The following is a 14,439-nucleotide window of genomic DNA, read 5'->3' on the forward strand; positions in this document are numbered from 1 at the left end:
TATCTTAGAGTTTATAGTTTGTGATCAACTCATATTGATGTCTAAGATTTTAGGGAATGGAGAGTCATATCCTTCTTTCCCATATACACGTCTGTGTGTCCATATCAGTATTTGGGTATCATAGCTAGAAAGTAGAAACTACCTAGGCAGTTCAAAAGGATGAAACAAGAAATGTTCACAGTTGATAACATAAGAAGCATCATATTCATGAAAGAAAACCAACGGTCATGCAAGTATGCTTTTATTATCCTTCAAATCTTCAGATATCACATATTGAGCAGTGGTTAACTTGTACTCATGTTTACAGAGAATTTCAAGTACATTGAGCTCTTGATCTTTCTGATGAAGAATGATCAAACAGAGCTGACATAAAGGTTCCTAAAACCAGCCCAAACAAATGGGGACTGAGATAAAACTACAACAAAGGCAAGGAGGAGGGAACACCTTCTCAACAACCTCTCATCCAAGACCCACTTCTAAGCAATGAAAAAAAAAGCATAGAAAGGGCAAAAGACAAACAACCAAACCGGCAAGACTATACAGAAAGAATTGAACAAGCAAAAGATGGCTTCTATCTTTACTTGCTGAAACTGTAAGTTAATCGAAACTTGATGAGCGGCTCCATCTTCCCTGCAAGTAGTCCTCCAATGAGACACTTTGCTCAATGCTGCTCACAGAGAGTGAATCATCCTCCACATCAAGCAATGCAACGTTAAGATGAGACTGGATGTTAGGAGGTGGAATTGCTTCATCATCCAGAGCATCAAACTCCCCTGAAGCATTCACCTGCATCCTTGCCCACTTGGTTACCTCTGCATCACCTTGAAGGAGCTTTAATACCTGTGAGCCAATAAAGAGAAAATATAATTTTAATGATGAGAGAAAATTAACTCCAATGCTTCATTTATCACATCATAGAAGAGGAAGAAAATTTTCGACTCCAATTATATATACAGTTAGGTCCATTTTACAGCAAAAGGTTTGTTTTTAACCCCCTTAATATTGAAACAGTCTAAGGGGAGAGAGAGAGAGAGAGAGAGAGAGAGAGATGGCTTACGAGGCTCATTCGAGGACGAGACCTAGGTGAACGTCTGATGCAGAGAGTAGCAGCTAAAACCATCCACTCCATCTGATCATGGTTATAACTACCAATCAAGCATGGATCTAATAATTGGATGGTCTTTCCACCATTAAGAATTGGCTTTGCCTGGATATAATCACCCATTTCCCATTATCAGTTGATATGAAGAGGAAAATTCTGAGCCAAGGAACACCATGAGGATTACAGGGGAGGACCTACCCACAAAACTAGGCTCTCTTGGCCCTTTGGACAGTCATTGCTGATGGGCTTCCTTCCAGAAAGTAGTTCTAGGAGTACGACACCAAACGCATATACATCGACTTTGTCATTTACATTGCCATACATGAAGTATTCAGGAGCCAAATATCTGCCACAAAAGAATTTGACAACTTAATCTCAACTCAGTAAAACCCAAAAAGTAATCAGAGCAAGAAAAGATGCATACCCAAAAGTTCCTGCAACATCATTGCAAGTTATATGGGATGACAAGGATGAAGCCCACTTAGCAAGTCCAAAATCTGAGATCTGATGAAGAAAAACCCAAGGGAAACATGAAAAATTAATGCCATATACAAATAAAGTTACTCCAGATAATTGATGAACAGATCTTAAAAGAAAATCACCTGTGGCTCAAAATCATCAGAAAGAAGAATATTAGATGATTTTACATCCCTATGAATCACGGGTTGATCACTTAGATTGTGCAGATATTCCAATGCCTCAGCCACACCCAGGGCCACCTTATATCTCTCTTTCCAACCAAATGCTGAATTGTCCTTCTTATTACCTGATAGAAACCAGGGAGAAGACAGTAGATCAGAGAAGAAGAACATAACAGGAGCTGGCAATTTAATGGTAAGCCAAACAAAGAGGTTATGTACCATGAAGGTTCTCCTCTAGGCTTCCTCTCGGTAGGAAATCATAAACCAAGAGAAGATTGTTGTCCTCAAAACAGAACCCAAAGAGAGAGATGATGTTCTTATGATGTAAAGCAGTAATGATCTCAATTTCCAAAACAAATTCCTTCAACGCATCATCAGATGGCTTCAATATTTTCACTGCAAGTTCCTTGCCATCGGGAAGATGCCCTCTGTAAACACGGCTACTACCTCCTTTTCCAATCAAATTTTCTGGAATTAGAGAGAAGACCATTAGAGAGAAACGCCATTGAACATAATAGGAATAAAAGAGAATTTATAAATATAAACACAAAACTGGTAAGTAAAATAAACCTGGCTTGAAGTTAGAAGTAGCAGAGAGGAGATCCTGGTAGCCAAACAATCTGCAAGTTGCTGAGTATTTCTCATGAAGCCCTTCCAACTCTTTGGGAAGTTTCTTCAGTCCATAGCGGGGGGAAGATGGAGGTACACTAGCATCAGTTCCTACTGGAACAATCGCACCACTTTCTCCATTCAGACTGGATAAACGATCTTCAGATTGATCGCGAGTAGTGTGTTTGCTGTCAGGATGCACAACTGCCGAAAGATTCCTATTGGGTAGTCGCATTGCCCATTGGACTACAGAGATCTGCCTTACTGATGATTTCCCAAAAGTTTTAGCTTTCTCATTACGTAAAATGGCACGGTGAAGCAGTGGCCAACCGGGCTTTAGCTCAGGTAATTCCCGCAGGGAAATTGAACTTGATGATGTAACCTGTGAAGTCTTTACTGGTACCAACGCCAAAGATTTATCTTCAGCATTGCCACCATTAGATTCCTCTGAAATTGTGGAACCATGGGTATCCCTTGAAACAGGGTCTGGTGTACAAATTGAACAATTCCGTTTCATGGAAACTGGGTCAAAATCCCTGGCTTTCAGGGCATCTGCCTCAGAATTTCGCCGACCTTCCTCGCTAATTTTCCCTTCCACTACAGCAGAGGAGACTTCATTTAGTACTTTGGAGCTCTTGCTGAACGACCGGTGAATTGAACTAATAAGTTTTTTCGTTGGACGATCATTCACTCCTGTAACAAAAGAAGAAATTAAGTAAGAATTTCATTAAAAATCAAGTCCAGAATGAATGTTACAGAAACACTTTCTCTGCAAAAAAAAAAAAAAAGAACCCATAGAAAAGAAATAAATACCAACCTCGTGAGTCACCGATGGACTCTGAACTTGATTCCCTTTCAAACACGACTTTGCCATTATTAACGGCAAGCACCAAACAGTCCTTCGAGAGCTTCTTCGCACAGTACTTCGCAACCGAAACCGGTGACCCAATTGCATGGTGGTGCGTAGCAGTCCCGACAATGACCTTAGTAGCAAGGTAAGATTTCGCTTCCCGCACCAGGACCCGGCGGATCGAGGACCCTCTACAGATCTTAAGCTTAAGATCCACCTTCAACATTTCCACCAAATTAGTCTCTTTTTGCAACGAAATTAAAAAACAAACTAAAGAGATCAAATGAACTAATAAATTAAACCTGTTTCAGGTTGCAGAATCCTTCATAAACTGCGAGCACTGAATCAAACGCCTTAACAAGCGAGAGAAGCGATGATTTACCATCTTTGTCAAGAATTTCTAACCAAAAAGACAAAACCCACAAACCAAAATCAACACTTAACAATCAGTAAACGAAAACAAAAACCAAAAACAATTAATTTCGCAACTGCCTCACCAGTATTGCTGAGAACATGCAGAGCAATCACTCTGTCTCCAGGCTGAGCCACTTTGACGAGAGCCCATGTCAGTAACTCTCTGCTTTGCTGATCCAACTTCATTCCCACCACAACCGTCGGGCAATCCCCACCATCGCCACCGCCGGTTACCCCTCCGGTGAGAAGTGTTCTCATCATTGTCATCTTGCTTCTTCAACTCCGTCAATCAGATCCCAACGATTTTCTCTTTCTCGCCGTTGCTCTTCGGTCCCTCCATTCGTCCATGCATTTTGCCTGAAAATAACTGATTTATACATCATTGCCCAACATGGCTTTTAACTGCCATTGCTTAGCTTTGATTTGCTTTTCTCGACAGCAAACCAAAAGTGAGAGAGAAAGGAAGAAAGCAGTATACGGTAAGCCAGACCCATTATATTATCATACAACATCTCTTCATATCAATCTCAACCGTTCATTTGGGAAAGGCCAGTGGGCCCACTGTAGTAAATAAATTTGGATTATTTTATATTATTATTAAATCATGATGAAGAGATGATACTTATGGTATGATTACTATGGCCCAAGCCCATCTGGTCTTGATAGAATAGGCATGGGTACAGCGTTGTTGGGCCCACAATTTGGATTTTGCTTGATGGGTTGAACCAAGCACCACACCAGTTTACTCTAAGATGGAATGAATGCAAGTGCCCAGTTGATGTGGATGGTTGTGGGCCCTGACCAATTGAAAGGGGAAAAGAATCAACACACGGCAACATGGGTATCCCATTGTTGACACGGATGGTGGTGGGCCCATTATGTGTCCCCTTAGGTGACGTAGATGGTGATAAGGCCATTGATGCCTTAAAAATGTAGGATCAAATCTACAGTTGTAGCACCCAAGGATAATGCTTTGCTTGCCTTTTGAGACCTGGCTGACTTTATTGTGCCCTAAGATAAGGGTATCCTGGTACTTTTATGCTCCACCAAGTAAGCACTGCAATAGAAAATAAAACGGGAGGGTTAAAAGATGATAATCCAAGGTTAAAAGGTGATACTTTGTATGACAAAAATGCCCTCAAAATAAATTCCAATTAGATATTTCTTTTGGGTTCTGATTCTGTGAGGGTTCCCTCACGTTAAGGAAGACTTCTTGCCCTCTGATCAGAATCTACTTGATACACATACCCAACTCTAATTTTACTGTAAACCCTAAAAAAACCCTAAACATAACCATATGTTGTTAATTGGGTCCACAACTTTGAGGGGTGGAGTTTCAACTCCATCAATATATTAAAAAAAAAAGATTCCAATCCATGAACCATATTCAATTCCTCCATCTATCAGACAAAAGAAAAAAAAAACTCATTTAGATCTTTCATGGGGCCCACAGATTATGTTTGTAACCATCTATTTAAAATCTTAAACCATATCAGTGATCCCCATGTTCTTGGGTTCTGATTCAATGAAGGTCCCCTCGCATTAGGGAAGACTCTTTGCCCTCTGATCGGAATCTACTTGATATGGGATGGGGGGGGGTTCAACTACTCCAATCCAAGAGAACCAAATTGACCACTTATTTAGATCATTCATGGGGCCCAACAGACTGTGATCTATAACGGGGAATGGAGTGTGATGTTTGTAAACATCCATTTAAACCATATTAATGGTTAGTTCCGTGAGAGTATCAGAAGTGGGGCCAGGGTTACCAGTGGGACCAAGGCATGGACCATCCTCTCACTCTCTCTCTCTCTGTATTATGATATTCCGAGCTTTGGCATGAACCATTTGTACACGGACCCGTTTGCGTGCTTTTGGGAGGGCATGAAGCAGGTGGTTCGTGGCAAGGTGTCTACTGCTTTTGTGAATTTATTTATTGGAGTTAGCAACTGGTTCATACGTTTTTATTCAATTGCCTTTCCTAATGAAACAAGGCTCTGGTTGGTAATATCTTCATGCATGAAGTGAAGCTGATTGTTTTGATTGATGGGGACCTTGATGAGATCATAATGGTAAAAAAAAAAGTTTGGTTGTAGAGAAAAGAAGTCTAGGGGTGTGTCAAATGGGTCGGGTTAAGTGGTAAAATATTCCGATCCTATTTGGGTCGGGTCAAGATTAATTGGGTTTTGGATAGGGGTGGATTCGAACCGAGCCAAGCCGAATAGTATCAGGTTCGAGCTCATTCGAGACTATTCTACAAGGCTCAAGCTTGGTTCAAGCCAAAACCTTGAGCTCGAGCTCGGCTTGAGTCAAAAGTTCATAAGCTCGAATTTGGTTCAGTTCGGCTCGTTTTATATTTTATAAAAATATTTTATTATATATTTTGTAAATATTTTATTATAAAAATATTTAGAAAAAAAAATTATTTTATGAGCTTGAGCAGCTCGTGAAAAGCTCGGCTCGTTGTCACCCCTACTTTTGGGTTGGGGTTCAGATGATCCCGTGTTAAGTCTGATTCATTAATATTGCAACATTGAAATATTTGTATATATAAATTTGATTGACTATATGTTCTCATTGTGTATTGAGAACATCTCTCCCTAATAGGGGTGCAACTTGGATGAGCCCAATCCGAGCCTGAACTTGCCCAGCCCAAAATTGTACATGGGTTGGGCTTGGATTTTCAATCCTCGGGCTAGGCTCGGGCCCAAGAAATTGGGCTTTTCTACTTTTTGGGCCGAGTCCGGGCCTAGCCCTTAGGTAACCCAAACCTGGCACGAGTTATATATATATATGTGTGTGTATATGTGTATGTATATATGTATATATGTATAATTTTAGAGTGGGTTCTTTGACTAAGCCAAGCCAGCCCGGGCCTGAGCCTAAACCGAATTCATCAAATTATAATGCAGGCTGGACTTGGATTGGAAAAATTAGGTTTGGTCCGGGTTCCGGCCTTAAGCCCAAATTTTAAAACCGGGCCTAAGTTGACCATAAACCCAGCCGAACCCGCCGACTTACACCCCTACTCCCTAAGTGTCTTAAGAGATTTCGGAAGAATGAGGGTAGGAGATCCGAATTCTATGGGATGAGATGGATTTCGGTTGAGACAAATCTGTGCTGGACCCGATCCGTTTACATTCCCTAAACTCTTATCTCAAAAATTAAGCTACTTATCCACTACATCAAGGAACTATTTTGGTTCTGGGGCCCAAATAAGTTGCCGCATGTTGGATATCAAATAAGCAGGACCCACCAATTGATGGGCCCATCTGTCTAAGAAAGAGCATGCACAAGGCCATCGGGCTTGGGAATTATTTTCTAATATTTTTCAGTTACTTTTCTAGAACTCTACTTCACTGTTTCAACCTTTGTGAGAGAGGAGAGGAGTAGGTAGAATGAGGGAAGTAGACTGGAGTAAAATTTTGGTATGATTGTCTTGACGTGAAACCATAGTAAGTATTGGCAGTATAAAGTAAAGACAAGGCAGGAACAGTGAAATTGAGTCTTGAGTCTTGACTAAGTAATAAAATCCCCCGTCGCAAAAGTGGGTGGTTTGTTAAGAAGGCCCTTCACCATTTAAAACCTGTTTCAGCTTGTGCAATGTGGTTCATGTGAATACGGTGGAAAGAAAGCATTTAATTGTAGGGAAATTGCCGTTAATGCTTCTTAATAGAGGTGTTTAGATCAGTATAAATAACAATTTTCATGATCAAATTACCCTTGGGTGGCGAATTAAGAGAAAATGGTATTTTTCAGTTTTCAATTTTTATGTTTTTTTGCATTTTTAGTGTTTTGTTATAATTTTCAATGTTTTTATAATTTCTGTTTTTTTTTTATATTTTTCTATTTTCTACAATTTATAAATCTTCATGTATTTTTTGTTATTTATTTGCAATTTCTGTGTTTTTCTATAATTTTTTGTGTTTTTTCTACATTTTTTATTTTCTGATTTTGTTTTTCAATTTCTATAGTTTCTATAATTTGAAAAAATTCTTTATTTTGTTTGAAATTTCTATAATTTTTTACATTTTTTGAAATTTCTGTGTTTTTATGTATTTTATATTTTAAAATATTTTTTTGAACTTTTTTTCTGTTTTTCATGTCTAATTATTAAAATATATGTATATATTTTATATTTTTCTATGAAGGTTAAAATGGTAATATATTAACACCCATTAGTTTGTTTAACGTCAAGTTAGTGGCATGGTGAGTTTTAGACATTTTGAAAAGTTGTAATGAGTTTAAGAGAAATGTTGAAAATTCAGGGTGAGTTTTAGACAATTTCCCTTAGTTGAATATTAGGAATATTTTCTGTACTTGTATGTTAAATAGATGGAAATATATATGTACCTGGTGTGTGGTTAGATGTCATGCTCATCCATGATGGGTGTCCTATTATGCATGTCATCTTTATACATATGTAATAGAACAGTTGGCACAGGCTAAATGCTAAGTGCATATAAGCTCAACCCAAATAAGTGCAGCAGATCGGAATTCATCTTCTTATAGCATGGACAGTGAGCCTCACTTGCACCCTACTCTATCTCATCTCAATTCGTCTCTCTATGGTATAACTAGTGCCTAGTGGGCCTCATATGCACCCTGCTCTATCTCATGCTTGAGTCTCTAATAAAATCTACTTACCATTTAGGAGTCTGGATCTTCTGTCCACACAAACTCTGCCCACGTTTACCCACATATCATCGCAGCCACACATGGAGAACATCTCATCCTTCTACATAGCATTATGCAAAGGGAGATGTTCCCAATTCATGGGGGTAGTGTCATGTGGGTAGACGTGGGCAGGTGATCCGGAGTCACCAATTGGTCTGACCCAACAATTGTGATACCAAAAGATCTTGTACAATGTGGTGAATTGCTATTTGAAATTTGGATTAGTAGGGGTGTTCACCAATTTCAAAAAATCTCGTATAATGTGAAATTTGAAAATAAAATCATTCACATTGACGAACACTCCTTTAGATTTGTATTCTAGAAAAACAAAACAGGGTTCTAAAAACCATCATCATCATCCAACCCTTATCACAACTAAATGGGGTCAATTACATGAATCATATTTCTTGATTTCTGTTCAATATCGTATCTATTATCAAATTATGAGTGCTTAAATCATTTCTTATTATCTTCATTCAAGTCTCTTTTGTCTGCTTGACTCTTCGTAGTCCCTTCAACTTATAATATATCACTTCTTACAAAAAAAAAAGTAATTCTAAATATCTACAAACATATTCTCCGTCTAAGTCATGCTTGATAAGTTCTAAGTTCTAACCCCACCGACGATGACGCCTGAACCCATGAAAAAAACAAGCAATATTGACAAAATAGGTTAGTCGAAAGAGAACAAAGCAACAAAACCGCTTTGTCTTTCTTTCTTTTGAGACTTAGAGAATCAAATTCTCTTTTGAGTTTTGACCAACTTGTATGTACAAAGTATAGTGATTAAATTCATATCTCCTTTTCATGAACAGAAATAAATGTTGTTTGGAACATTTCATCTTAAAGCCATGCTTTTCATAAAATAATTAGTTTTAAATAGAAGTTTTCTAATAATGATCATGATACCACAATTGGCCATTGGAATCAAATCCACAAAATTTCAAGACTGGCCATTAATTAATTAGCATAAACAAAAGATGGATTCCAATTTGATGGTTACTATAAACTCTTTTAATGGCTAGAATCCGGGCTGGATCAGTGTAGATTAGACCTTTTCACGGGCCAAGCTTCGGGCTTGGTTTTACATTGAAGCTCAGGCTTTGGGCCAGGTTTGGCGATGTAAATCGATCGGATCAGATTCGAATTAGGGTATATTTGAATTTGATCTGATATTGTCAACAGTCAATCCATTTGATCCGATATGATCCGAAGATTCGATCAGATTTCATAATTATGGATTTGAATTCAAATCCGATGAAGAAATCAGATTTTTGGATATGATCCAATTCAATTTAAATTTCTTAAAATATTAATAAATTACTAAAAGAAAAATTAAATATAATAATTTAAAAAAGGAAAAACAAAAAATACAAGTATCTTTTCAACTATTTTCATCATATATATATATATATATACATGTTTTTATAAAAAATAATTAATATAACAAATTTACAAAAATGCATATAAATAATATATTTATAAATATATAGCATATATGTGTTATATATATTTATATAAATAAATAACATATATATTGGATTGGATCAATATTTTTGAACCGTCGTTGACCCGGACGATCGGACCGTTCGGCCCAGAAACCGTCCAAGCAACTGGTCTTGTTTCACCCCTAACCCGTTCTTGGGTCAAAAACCGTTGACTTCGTCAAAAAACCGCTGACCCGGGCAGCCAAACCGTCGACTTGTTTGACCCAGACAGCAGTTCACAGTTTAAAAAAAAAAAATTGCAAGAGGAGAGAAACACAGGACCTCAGATCTGAGATCCAATCTGAGACACGAACTCAGATATGAGATCCAGGACAAAGAGAGAGAGAGAAGAAGAAGAAGAAGAAGAAGACTACAATACAGACGTTGCAAAGTGAGAAATCGATCTCAGATCTGAGATCCGAAAACTCAGATCTCAGATCTCAGATCTTAGATTTGTGTCTGTTGTCGTTGCTGTCGCCATTATCTTCGCGGGTGAGCATCAAATCATCCTCCTCCTCTTCCTTCTTCTTCTCTTCTTCCCTCCTTCCCTCCTTCCCTCCTTTCTTTCCTTTCTCTTCTTTTCTTTTTTTCCTTTCTCCTTCATTTCTTTCTTTCTTTCTTTCTTTCTTTTCTTTTTTATTTTTTTTCTTTCTCAACCGACAACAGTCTCTTCTCCATTTTCCTTTCTCATATAAACATATAAATATTTGCCCTAATGTAAAGTTGCAAACCGTCCGAATCGTTCAACCTGGACAGTTGAACCACTAACCTGAAAACTGGTAGCTAGAACTGTTCCCTTTCTGGGTCGGTTTTTAAAACCTTGGATTGGATAGGGGGCGATCCGAATCCATCCAATTTCTGATCAGATCCCATTTCCTGATTTAATCTGATCCGAAGATCCGAATAGAGGATATTTGAATCTAACAAAATAGGATTGGATCGGATCAGAATCCAATCCATTTTGCAACCCCTAGCCAGGCTCATTGAGATTTTGACAAAACTTAAGCCTGAGTCCACCTATGAAAAGGTCTAGTGTAGACGTAAACCCTTTTCTATCAAAAAAAACAAATCAACCTAAACCCTATAGGGTCAGGTAACAAGTTTAGAACAACCCTATTATAAATCAGCCACTAAATATTGCAATAGATAGGGATGTCAATGGATCAGGTTTGGCAGGGGTTTTCGGCTCAACTAATCAAGTAACTCCAACCCAAACTCGAACTGACCCATTACATATACAGTTACATAAAACAAGCCTGTATACACAAATATCTCAATGATGAAATATCGACATGTATGTCTTTATGTTTAAAATGGGTTCACCTCAACTCAAAACTCGACTAAGGCTGACCCGACCCTAACCCAGGTCAGTATGGCTTTATCACATAATTCGGCCCATTGTCATTTCTAACAATTGACCTTGTAGATATTATATATAATATAATATATTATATAAATTATAGATATTATATGACATAAAAAATGTGGAAAATGGTTTTCTAATTGATAAGTTAAGATCATGGTTTTTAAAATCGGACCAGAAAAATCAGGAATCGGTTAGGTGATCGGTTTTGTTTTTCCCCAAAACTGAATTTTCTCCAAAAACTGTTGATTTTGGTTAGTAAATCATTGACCCGGGCAATTAACCGTTCGAACGGTTTTGACCATTTTTTTTATTTTTTTATCAGGACAGGCCAATCATTCAGTTCGAATGATCAAACTGTTCAACCCAGTAATCGGGCCCCTGACCGATTTGCTCTCTGAATCGGTTTTAAAAACCATGGTTAAGACATTTGAAGAAGTATAGTAGTGAATGTTTATTTTTATGTCATATTCTCCTTAGATAAATGATATTATCCATTCTTTTTCTTTTTTTGAATTTTTAATACAAAACGTACTTGTAAAAGAAATCTTAATTTTTATAGGTGGCAAGATCTCTTGAGCTTCAATTATTCACCCTCTACGTCTCATTTCAACTGTCCTATTTTTTCTTGGGTTTTACTTTTACCATACCTTGTTAAAGTCACATTTCTCTCTATCTTTCCTACAAACTCACTTTCTAGATGCCCTTTTAGGGGGTGTTCCTCATCAATGGTTTGCTTTTCAAAATGAAAACAACTACCATATGAATTGTTTTTGTTTTTAATAGGGCTGTCAATTGGACTGGATTTGGTCCACACCGAATGCTTTAGATCAATTTGGACCGGTCCAATTCAATGTCTGGACTATCCAATCTATTCAAATTTATTTTGATTTAGATTGGTTTCAACCCTAACCTGGTGGGTTCATTGACACATGTATTCTTATCTTATATCAATGGACCAGATAGTGGCTTAATCCAATCCAATTCAATATAAATTTGTTACGGATGGACCAGGTCCAATCCAGTCCAATAAATATTTTGGACCGGATTGGTCCAATTCAATATATCCTATTGATCCGTCCAATCTGTCCAAATTGATTTTGGACTGTATGGGGTCCAATCCAAAACCGGTCCATTGACACCCTTAGTTTTGACTAATAAAATCATGCATACTAGCAAACATTAGGCCTGTCAATGGACTCCGAAAGTCTGAAACCCCATTCAACATCTGACCCAATTAAAATCCGAATCCAATTATATATAATTCAAATTATAAATTTATATATTATAAAGTGTATATATATACATATAACAAATTCAATATTTCATATTTATATAAACTTATTATACATGTGTGTGTATATATGTACAAGTTAAAATAATAAATTTTGTATTTATTTTAAAGAAATACGAAGTGGATTCTAATTACATAGAAATCTGATCCAAATTCGATAAGATTCGAATTCTATCCAAGATCCCTAAATTTAAGTGGGTTTTAGATTTCAATTTCATTGAATTCATAAATTGCCAGTTCCGAACTGAATCCACCCAATTACAACCCTAGCAAACAGAAACAGTCACCTACTCTTATTCAAGACAATTAATGCTTACCTACCTAAAAGCCCACCACAACCCATTGATATCTATCAATGGTAGAAAAGCTAAAGCTAAAAAGCAAAAATAGTACAGAACAATTCAAGACTCCCATCGTTATTAAACCCCACAAAGAAGATTCTATAGCAAGATTAGTGGATATGAACACAATGCCGACAATTCAATTACTCTCACCATTAATTCAAACTCCTATGGTAGGCAATAGATATTCCCTATAAAGCAATTTGGTTGGTCATCCACCAAAAACAAATTTTGACTATTTGGGTTACTAAAAGATCTTCCTAAAAATACTTGAAATTTCGAAATATGATTTGACACGCTCAATCTGATTAATTAATCCGATTATTTTATAAATATCGATTTAATATGTTAAATCCAAATCTGATCTGAGATCCTAGATCCAATCAAATTTCAGATCTCAGTCACTGTTAATTCATAGGGTGAATGTTGCTGAACCCAATCCAAATCCGACCCGATCACAGCTATAAGGAAGACCCGTTACCACACATCGTGCGATGTGGTGAATTGTGAAATTTTGGAGACTCTGAACTCTGAAGATCTAAGGAGCCTGTTTACCTCCAAAGTTATGGCTGCTAAGTTCTAATAACCTCACCGACACTCAACCCAGGTAAGAACAAGAGAACCACGTAATATCGACAAAATAGGTTAGATCAATCTTAGTCGGAAAGAGAATAAAGCAAAAAAGTCATTTTGTCTTTCATGTTTATACTTTCTTTAATGGGTCATTTCTTGTTATAATTGATAGTTAGTGACCAAGTCTTCTTTTTCTTTTGATCAATTTATATGCACAATGCATAATGATAACTTTGATATCTCCCTTTGAAAAAAAATTAATGACTTTAAAAAAATGGGAAATTTTCACTTTAGGGTATACTCTGAACTTTTGGGGTAATGTCAAGTTATCATCCGAACTTTCAAATGTTTCACTGCAATATTTAAATTTTTAAAAAGTGTTAAATTGGTCCAAAACGTGTCACTACATTATCCAAACTGATGGTGCGCAATCCGGCCACTCCTATCTGGTACTTGCGTGGCTCCTGAAAGGTACCTGAGATGGAGAAGATGAAGAATCCCCAGGGGCTTGTCCGGCGGGAACACTCCGATACTTAAGTTAGAATTCTGTGAAAGATGCAAAGAGAGGATGAAGGCTAAGAGTGCAAATAGTGCGAGTATGTGGAAGTTACCTATGTTCCTTGAGATTGAGCTTCTTATAACAAAATTCGGTTGCATCAGGCCCACTAGCCTCTGACAGGGCAAGTATAACCGCCACAGTCATCCTGTCGCAGCCATTACAAGCAGGAATGAGGTGGCACGCGTGGGGCCGTCATTGCAGGGTACGTAGCCTGTCAGGTGTAAGGCACCCTCTAAAGGTGGCAAACACGACACTGTCTGATGAGAGACATGGCTGTTGTCCCCAGATTTGCCGGGTACGGTGGTCGGGCAGGAGATCTTCCTGCGATATGCCGAACTGCTCTTTCGCGAGTTACCCCGTGCCGAGCTATCCCGCAAGTGGTGAGCTGCCTGTGCCAAGCTACACCGAGCTGCCCGGCCCGAGGTATCTTTACCTCGGGGTATCTAGAGGCGGATCAGGGTGTTCCTGTTTGGGAGTGGCCCAAAATCCACTGGGAGGAGCTCGGGCATTAGGAAAGGTCAGGGGGTCC

General features: G+C 37.9%; 1 protein-coding gene across 1 annotated transcript; it reads right to left on the reverse strand.

Moving 5' to 3' along the window:
- Positions 1–208: 208 nt before the first annotated feature.
- LOC104605847 (protein kinase STUNTED) lies at positions 209–4,067 on the reverse strand. The gene is made up of 10 exons (XM_010270782.3): positions 3,700–4,067; positions 3,505–3,602; positions 3,170–3,419; positions 2,314–3,045; positions 1,963–2,211; positions 1,705–1,868; positions 1,527–1,606; positions 1,301–1,448; positions 1,058–1,207; positions 209–840 (listed from the first exon to the last, which is right to left on the reverse strand). Exons 1-10 carry the CDS (start codon positions 3,881–3,883, stop codon positions 598–600), a joined length of 2,298 nt encoding a protein of 765 aa, XP_010269084.1. The 5' UTR covers positions 3,884–4,067; the 3' UTR covers positions 209–597.
- Positions 4,068–14,439: the final 10,372 nt, after the last annotated feature.

The sequence above is a fragment of the Nelumbo nucifera genome, chromosome 1, assembly GCF_055504915.1.
Source record: "Nelumbo nucifera cultivar China Antique chromosome 1, China Antique-T2T, whole genome shotgun sequence".
Lineage (NCBI taxonomy): Eukaryota > Viridiplantae > Streptophyta > Magnoliopsida > Proteales > Nelumbonaceae > Nelumbo > Nelumbo nucifera.